General features: G+C 49.5%; 1 protein-coding gene across 1 annotated transcript; it reads left to right on the forward strand.

Annotated features, from left to right (window-relative positions):
* On the forward strand, positions 1 to 9,318 carry LOC308322341 (arylsulfatase I-like; the record flags this gene model as incomplete). The annotated part of the gene is made up of 8 exons (XM_080773542.1): positions 1 to 262; positions 1,001 to 1,180; positions 2,220 to 2,373; positions 3,337 to 3,597; positions 4,107 to 4,344; positions 5,768 to 5,944; positions 6,323 to 6,511; positions 8,864 to 9,318. The coding sequence occupies exons 1-8, from the start codon at positions 51 to 53 to the stop codon at positions 9,316 to 9,318; spliced, it is 1,866 nt and encodes a 621-aa protein (XP_080629668.1). The 5' UTR covers positions 1 to 50.

Here is a 9,318-nt window from a genome sequence, read left to right on the forward strand (position 1 = left end):
GACAGACAGACAGGCTGACAGGCAGACTGACTGACTGACTGACTGGCGTCATGGCCGCTCCTGCTCTGACCGGCTTCTCTGTGATGAGTCTCCTCAGTCTGGGCTACCTGAGCTGGGACTGGGTCGGTTCTGAGACGGACTGGGTCAGTCCTGAGCAGGACTGGGTCGGTCCTGAGACGGACTGGGTCAATAAGGACCGGGTCAGTCCCAACAACCTGCCGGACAATAAGGAGCCTCAACCGGGACAGGACTCTGGAGACAGGTTGGTTCAAGTTGGGACTTTTCATTCATTTCCAACACATTGAGACCTAATCTAATGTAAGACGCGCGTGCACAGGTATTACTCTGGTTGGGCTTAGTGTTAGGATTAGACACATACATGTAGACTGTAAAAGGATATGGACAAAGCGTTCTCCGGGTCTGATATGGACGGAAAATGAAGCCTGTCAGTCCTTGAACTGTAAGTCACTATCTTTCTAGATCCGTTTGGGCCCAGCTGGCCATTGGCTGGCCCAGACAACGAGGCGGGACTCCCCCCCCCCCCCCCCCCCCTTCTTCTTCGTTGGTTTTTATTTTGACTGAACGGGGGGTGGCTCCCGATCATAAACTGTAACGGTAGCCACGCCCCTCAGAACATACGTGACTTTACGGTAATTTTTTAAAATAAATGGGACCATAATTTTCCAAAAAGAATATTATGACATGAGAAATGAGACTTTAAACTAGTGACTGGAAGCAGAAAGTATTCATGACCATGTTTATTAAGGTAATACAGTCTAGGTGAAGTTATATGAACTTTCAGGAAGTCCCGATTTCCTTTATGGCTTCACAAAATATCTGTCTGACTGCCCCCCCCCCCCCCCCCCCCCCCCCCCTGATTAGACATTTAGAAGTTAGGGTTACGACACATTGTGATCTTGTAGATTGTTTATTTTCAAAAGCTTTTTGTATACACAAGATTTTAATCTATTATTATTATTATCATTCCTCCCTCCACTAGGGGTCCTCCTCACATCATCTTCATCATGACAGACGACCAGGGCTTCAACGACATCGGATACCACGCCTCCGATGTGGCCACGCCCACTCTGGACCGCCTGGCGGCCGAAGGCGTCAAACTGGAGAACTACTACGTCCAGCCGATCTGCACCCCGTCACGAAGCCAGTTCATCACCGGAAGGTACGGTCTGCACCCCGTCACGAAGCCAGTTCATCACCGGAAGGTACGGTCTGCACCCTGTCACGAAGCCAGTTCATCACCGGAAGGTACGTTCTGCACCCCGTCACGAAGCCAGTTCATCACTGGAAGGTACGGTCTGCACCCCGTCACGAAGCCAGTTCATCACCGGAAGGTACGTTCTGCACCCCGTCACGAAGCCAGTTCATCACCGGAAGGTACGTTCTGCACCCCGTCACGAAGCCAGTTCATCACCGGAAGGTACGTTCTGCACCCCGTCACGAAGCCAGTTCATCACCGGAAGGTACGTTCTGCACCCCGTCACGAAGCCAGTTCATCACCGGAAGGTGAAGTCAGTTCCACACTGGAAGGTGAAGTCAGTTTAACACTGGAAGGTGAAGTCAGTTTAACACTGGAAGGTGAAGTCAGTTTAACACTGGAAGGTGAAGTCAGTTTAACACTGGAAGGTGAAGTCAGTTTAACACTGGAAGGTGAAGTCAGTTCCACACTGGAAGGTGAAGTCAGTTTAACACTGGAAGGTGAAGTCAGTTCCACACAGGAAGGTGAAGTCAGTTCCACACTGGAAGGTGAAGTCAGTTCCACACTGGAAGGTGAAGTCAGTTCCACACTGGAAGGTGAAGTCAGTTCCACACTGGAAGGTGAAGTCAGTTCCACACTGGAAGGTGAAGTCAGTTCCACACTGGAAGGTGAAGTCAGTTCAACACTGGAAGGTGAAGTCAGTTCAACACTGGAAGGTGAAGTCAGTTCCACACTGGAAGGTGAAGTCAGTTCAACACTGGAAGGTGAAGTCAGTTCAACACTGGAAGGTGAAGTCAGTTCCACACTGGAAGGTGAAGTCAGTTCCACACTGGAAGGTGAAGGCTATTTGAAAAGCGTACCAATTACACGCTGGACTACATTGTGTTGTGTATTGTTGTGTATTGCAGGTATCATCCTAATGGGTTTGTGTGTGTGTGTGTGTGTGTGTGTGTGTGTGTGTGTGTGTGTGTGTGTGTGTCTGCGTGTGCGTGTGCGTGCGTAGGTACCAGATCCACACAGGTCTCCAACACTCCATCATCCGGCCCAGCCAACCCAGCTGTCTCCCTGAAGGTCATGTGACCTTGCCCCAGAGACTACAGGAAGTGGGCTACCACACGCACATGGTGGGCAAGTGGCACCTGGGCTTCTACAAGAAGGTACTTACAGCACCTGGGTTACTGTAGTAACCTCCACATGGTACTTACAACACCTGGGCACTTCCCATTGCAGTCAGAACTGCAGCATCACTCCCAATCTTCCGCCGTAGTCTGAAAACCCACCTTTTCAGACTCCATCATGGCCCATAGCACTTACCCCACCCCCTTAGATAGCATTTCTGTAGACTTGGATAGCATTTGATATAGACTTATAGCATGTTATTGCGAACGCAGTGAGCACTTACTATGAGACCTAGCAGATCATGTCTGTGTGTCCGTCCGTCCGTCTGTCTGTCCCCCCTTTGTGCCCATATATGGAGCTGAGTGATTTTTGATGCAACACACTCCATATTTGGACGCCGTCTGTCCCCCCTTTGTGCCCATATATGGAGCTGAGTGATTTTTGATGCAACACACTCCATATTTGGACGTATAGCTCACTAATTCGTAATTTATTCTAATTGTTATTGCAATTTACGATCTACGTTCGCTTCCCGCGTTTGCGCGTCTTACTCGTGTAGACAGCACTAGAATTGCATTGTATATAGTCATAGCACGCCATAGTACATATGTATAGCATAGTAGTATAGATGTATAGTCTATATGTATAGTTTCATTATATAGATATTCCACTGTTACTTTCTTAGCTCACGCATGTTTCATGATAAATGCTTTTATGTGATGTATTCCCATGCTTTTTTTGTTCTTGCTTAATTTAAGTCGCTCTGGATTAAGAGCGTCTGCTAAATGCCTAAATTGTAAATTGGGTTACTGTAGTAACCTCGGTCAGGTGCGTGCACATAGTCCCACTAGTTAAACTGTGAGTGCAGTCCAGTCCAGTCCAGTCCAGTCCAGTCCAGTCTCTGTCTCTGTCTCTGTCTCTCTCTCTCTAGGTAATGTAATGTAAAGGTCTCTCTCTCTCTCTGTCTCTCGGTAATGTAATGTAAAGGTCTCTCTCTCTAGGAGTGTCTCCCCACTAGGAGAGGCTTTGACTCCTACCTGGGGTCCTTAACGGGCAGCGTGGACTACTACAGCTACCGGTCGTGCGACGGCAGCCCGACGACGTGCGGCTTCGACCTCCACGAGGGAGAGAGCGTGGCGTGGCCGCGGGGGGGCGGGGCCGGGGGCGGGACCTACTCCACCCACCTCTACACCGATAGGGTCCGCAAGATCCTGGCCACGCACGACCCCACGATCCCGCTCTTCATCTACCTGAGCTTCCAGGTTGTGTGTGTGTGTGTGTGTGTGTGTGTGTGTGTGTGTGTGTGTGTGCGTAGGCTCTGCCAGTGGGCCTAATGTGTGTGTGTGTGTGTGCGTACTGTACTGTACTGTACTGTACTCCTGTGTACTGTACTGTACTGTACTGTACTATTAGTGTTATTGTTATTAGTGTTGTTGCGAACGCAGTGATTGCGAATGCAGTGAGCACTTACTATGAGACGTAGCAGATCATGTCTGTGTGTGTGTGTGTCTGTGTCCCACCTTTGTGCCCATATATGGAGCTGAGTGATGGGGACTCCTTATATGGTTATGGCTGAGTCATGGTGACGTAATCACTCAGCTCCATATATGGGCACAAAAGCGAGACAGACAGACAGACAGACACACAGACAGACAAAACCCAAATATGTACGAGCTGCGTTCGCTTCCCGTGTTTGCACGTCTTACTGGTTATTGTTGTTGTTTTTCTTATTGCCTTATGAGTGCGTGCGGCTGTGTGTTCTCCCGTGCAGGCGGTCCACACTCCGCTCCAGTCTCCGCGCCGGTACCTCTACCCGTTCCGCGGCCTGGCCAACGTGTCCCGCAGGAAGTACCTGGCCATGGTGGCGGCGGTGGACGAGGCCGTGCGGAACGTCACCTCCGCTCTGAAGAAGTACGGCTTCTACCGAAACACCGTCCTGGTGTTCTCCACCGACAACGGGGGCCAGCCGCTGAGCGGAGGCAGCAACTGGCCTCTGAGAGGACGCAAAGGTACACATCCTATCCTCTGAGAGGACGCAAAGGTACACATCCTATCCTCTGAGAGGACGCAAAGGTACACATCCTATCCTCTGAGAGGACGCAAAGGTACACATCCTATCCTCTGAGAGGACGCAAAGGTATACATCCTATACTCTGAGAGGACGCTGAGGTACGCTCTACATCCTATCCTCTGAGAGGACGCAAAGGTACACCCTATACTCTGAGAGGACGCAAAGGTACACATCCTATCCTCTGAGAGGACGCTGAGGTACATCCTATCCTCTGAGAGGACGCTGAGGTACGCTCTACATCCTATACTCTGAGAGGACGCAAAGGTACATCCTATCCTCTGAGAGGACGCAAAGGTACAGGAGCATCAGTGCCAGGACAGAAAGGATGCGGAGAAGCTTCTTTCCCCATCAGGCAATCAGGCTCCTGAACTCTAGCCTCCCTGGCAGATAGGACATGAACTGTGATCCAATCAGGCTCCTGAACTCTAGCCTCCCTGGCAGATAGGACATGAACTCTAGCCTCCCTGGCAGATAGGACATGAACTGTGATCCAATCAGGCTCCTGAACTCTAGCCTCCCTGGCAGATAGGACATGAACTGTGATCCAATCAGGCTCCTGAACTCTAGCCTCCCTGGCAGATAGGACATGAACTGTGATCCAATCAGGCTCCTGAACTCTGGCCTCCCTGGCAGATATAGGACATGAACTGTGATCCAATCAGGCTCCTGAACTCTAGCCTCCCTGGCAGATATAGGACATGAACTGTGATCCAATCAGGCTCCTGAACTCTAGCCTCCCTGGCAGATAGGACATGAACTCTAGCCTCCCTGGCAGATAGGACATGAACTGTGATCCAATCAGGCTCCTGAACTCTAGCCTCCCTGGCAGATAGGACATGAACTGTGATCCAATCAGGCTCCTGAACTCTAGCCTCCCTGGCAGATAGGACATGAACTGTGATCCAATCAGGCTCCTGAACTCTGGCCTCCCTGGCAGATATAGGACATGAACTGTGATCCATGTAACTCTAGCCTCCCTGGCAGATAGGACCTGAACTGTGATCCATGTAACTCTAGCCTCCCTGGCAGATAGGACCTGAACTGTGATCCATGTAACTCTAGCCTCCCTGGCAGATAGGACCTGAACTGTGATCCATGTAACTCTAGCCTCCCTGGCAGATAGGACCTGAACTGTGATCCATTAAATGGTTTTAAATGTTTTTTATTCTATTCATCTTTTTATGGATCCATGTAGTTTTTAGGACTTATTTATACTTAGTATTGTCTTGCACTGATAATTTATTATTGTATGAGCAGCCTGTGCTGTCTTTTAACTAGGAGAAACGTAATTTCGTTTTTTTTCTGCTGCTACAGTTGGAAATGATGACAAAATAAAGCAATCTTGAATCTTGTATTTCCAGGGACGTACTGGGAGGGGGGGGTGAGGGGTCTGGGCTTCGTCCACAGCCCCCTCCTGAGGAGGAAGAGGAGGGTGAGCCACGCCCTGATCCACATCACAGACTGGTACCCCACGCTGCTGGGGCTGGCCACTAGGGGGCGCCACACCCCCCCAGAGGAGGAGGGGGAGGGGCCGGACGGTAAGGCTGCACAACGCATCGCTATCACATCGTTATACACACACACACACACACACACTACCATAACATAACATCCGGTCTTTGGCTCTTCAAAATAAGAGTTGAACGGGGGAAAATGCTGGCGTGAATTATATTATTATATTATATATTAATAAATGCTGGCGGATTGAGTGATATTGACTTGTTATTATGCAGTTTTTGAATAATGTTTAGTTTTCAATGTTGCAACACTTTAAATATATAATAAGACATGTTAACGGTAATATAGCATATCGTATCGAAGTCTTATTTGGCATAAATACAATATATATATATATATATTTCTTTTTTTTTCTGATAAATTCAGAGATATAAATGTTTGTCCGTTACATCGTACAGCCCTATTGGACGGCCACGACGTGTGGGCGACCATCAGCGAGGGGGCGGAGTCACCGCGCCACGAGATCCTTCACAACATCGACCCGCTGTACAACGCGGCGCGCGGCGGGTCCCTGGAGCGCGGCCACGGCATCTGGAATACCGCCGTGCAGGCCGCCATCCGCCACGGGGACTGGAAGCTGCTCACTGGTACGTGATGTTGATACTGACTGGAAGCTGCTCACTGGTACGTGATGTTAATACTGACTGGAAGCTGCTCACTGGTACGTGATGTTGATACTGACTGGAAGCTGCTCACTGGTACGTGATGTTAATACTGACTGGAAGCTGCTCACTGGTACGTGATGTTAATACTGACTGGAAGCTGCTCACTGGTACGTGATGTTAATACTGACTGGAAGCTGCTCACTGGTACGTCATGTTAATACTGACTGGAAGCTGCTCACTGGTACGTGATGTTAATACTGACTGGAAGCTGCTCACTGGTACGTGATGTTGATACTGACTGGAAGCTGCTCACTGGTACGTGATGTTAATACTGACTGGAAGCTGCTCACTGGTACGTGATGTTGATACTGACTGGAAGCTGCTCACTGGTACGTGATGTTGATACTGACTGGAAGCTGCTCACTGGTACGTGATGTTAATACTGACTGGAAGCTGCTCACTGGTACGTGATGTTGATACTGACTGGAAGCTGCTCACTGGTACGTCATGTTAATACTGACTGGAAGCTGCTCACTGGTACGTGATGTTAATACTGACTGGAAGCTGCTCACTGGTACGTGATGTTGATACTGACTGGAAGCTGCTCACTGGTACGTGATGTTGATACTGACTGGAAGCTGCTCACTGGTACGTGATGTTGATACTGACTGGAAGCTGCTCACTGGTACGTGATGTTAATACTGACTGGAAGCTGCTCACTGGTACGTGATGTTGATACTGACTGGAAGCTGCTCACTGGTACGTCATGTTAATACTGACTGGAAGCTGCTCACTGGTACGTGATGTTAATACTGACTGGAAGCTGCTCACTGGTACGTGATGTTAATACTGACTGGAAGCTGCTCACTGGTACGTGATGTTAATACTGACTGGAAGCTGCTCACTGGTACGTGATGTTAATACTGACTGGAAGCTGCTCACTGGTACGTGATGTTAATACTGACTGGAAGCTGCTCACTGGTACGTGATGTTAATACTGACTGGAAGCTGCTCACTGGTACGTGATGTTGATACTGACTGGAAGCTGCTCACTGGTACGTGATGTTGATACTGACTGGAAGCTGCTCACTGGTACGTGATGTTGATACTGACTGGAAGCTGCTCACTGGTACGTCATGTTAATACTGACTGGAAGCTGCTCACTGGTACGTGATGTTAATACTGACTGGAAGCTGCTCACTGGTACGTGATGTTAATACTGACTGGAAGCTGCTCACTGGTACGTGATGTTAATACTGACTGGAAGCTGCTCACTGGTACGTCATGTTAATACTGACTGGAAGCTGCTCACTGGTACGTGATGTTAATACTGACTGGAAGCTGCTCACTGGTACGTGATGTTAATACTGACTGGAAGCTGCTCACTGGTACGTGATGTTAATACTGACTGGAAGCTGCTCACTGGTACGTGATGTTAATACTTACAGCGCCCGTTGATTAATGGCAATTGCGCTTTTATAGTGCATTCGATCGATCGAGCCATTATGCTACTTACGTTAGCCGGTTGGCTAGCTAGCTATCTAGCTAGCTAACACACTCTAAGTAAGACGCGCAAACGCGGGAAGCGAACGCAGCTCGTAAATTGCAACAACCATTAGAATAAATTACTTTTTTTTTTCCCAAGTTTTTATTTTATTTTATTTTTCTACTGCGCGTGCGTGTGTTTTTTTGTGTGTGATACATCTGGTGTCACAGACAGACAGACAGTTCTGCCTGCGTTACATACTGTAGTAATCGCTCAGTGCATTCGCAATGATTACTGTAAATGGTTGAAATGGTCCTAACCTGTCCTAACCTGTCCTAACCTGTCCAAAATGGTAAATGGTCCTAACCTGTCCTAAATGGTAAATGGTCCTAACCTGTCCTAAATGGTAAATGGTCCTAACCTGTCCTAACCTGTCCTAAATGCTAAATGGTCCTAACCTGTCCTAAATGCTAAATGGTCCTAACCTGTCCTAACCTGTCCTAAATGGTAAATGGTCCTAACCTGTCCTAAATGGTAAATGGTCCTAACCTGTCCTAACCTGTCCTAACCTGTCCTAAATGGTAAATGGTCCTAACCTGTCCTAACCTGTCCTAAATGGTAAATGGTCCTAACCTGTCCTAACCTGTCCTAACCTGTCCTAAATGGTAAATGGTCCTAACCTGTCCTAACCTGTCCTAAATGCTAAATGGTCCTAACCTGTCCTAACCTGTCCTAAATGCTAAATGGTCCTAACCTGTCCTAAATGCTAAATGGTCCTAACCTGTCCTAAATGGTAAATGGTCCTAACCTGTCCTAAATGGTAAATGGTCTACTATTCCGCCACACAGGAGACCCCGGCTACGGCGACTGGACCCCTCCCCAGACCCTCCCGGGGTTCCCCAGCTCCTGGTGGTCCCTGGAGCGCCACGCCCAGCGCTCCCCGCGCTCCCTCTGGCTGTTCAACCTGAGCGCCGACCCCTACGAGCGCCACGACCTCTCTGAGGAGCGCCCCGACGTGGTGAAACACCTGCTGACGCGCCTGCTCTACTACAACCGCACCGCCGTGCCCGTTCGGTACCCCGCTGAGGACCCCCGCGCCCACCCCGCCCTCAACGGGGGGGCCTGGGGCCCCTGGCTGGGGGAGGGGCTGGGGGGGGAGGAGGAGGACGAGGGGGAGGGGGACCCCCCGCCACCCCGACGCAGGAAGGACAAAACCAAGGACGCCAAGAAGATGCTGGAGTTGAACCAGAGCAAGGCTTTCTTCAGGAGACTGAACGCCAGGGTCATGTCCAACCGGATATGA

Source organism: Protomyctophum bolini (genome assembly GCF_963924005.1).
Source record: "Protomyctophum bolini genome assembly, chromosome: 10".
Lineage (NCBI taxonomy): Eukaryota > Metazoa > Chordata > Actinopteri > Myctophiformes > Myctophidae > Protomyctophum > Protomyctophum bolini.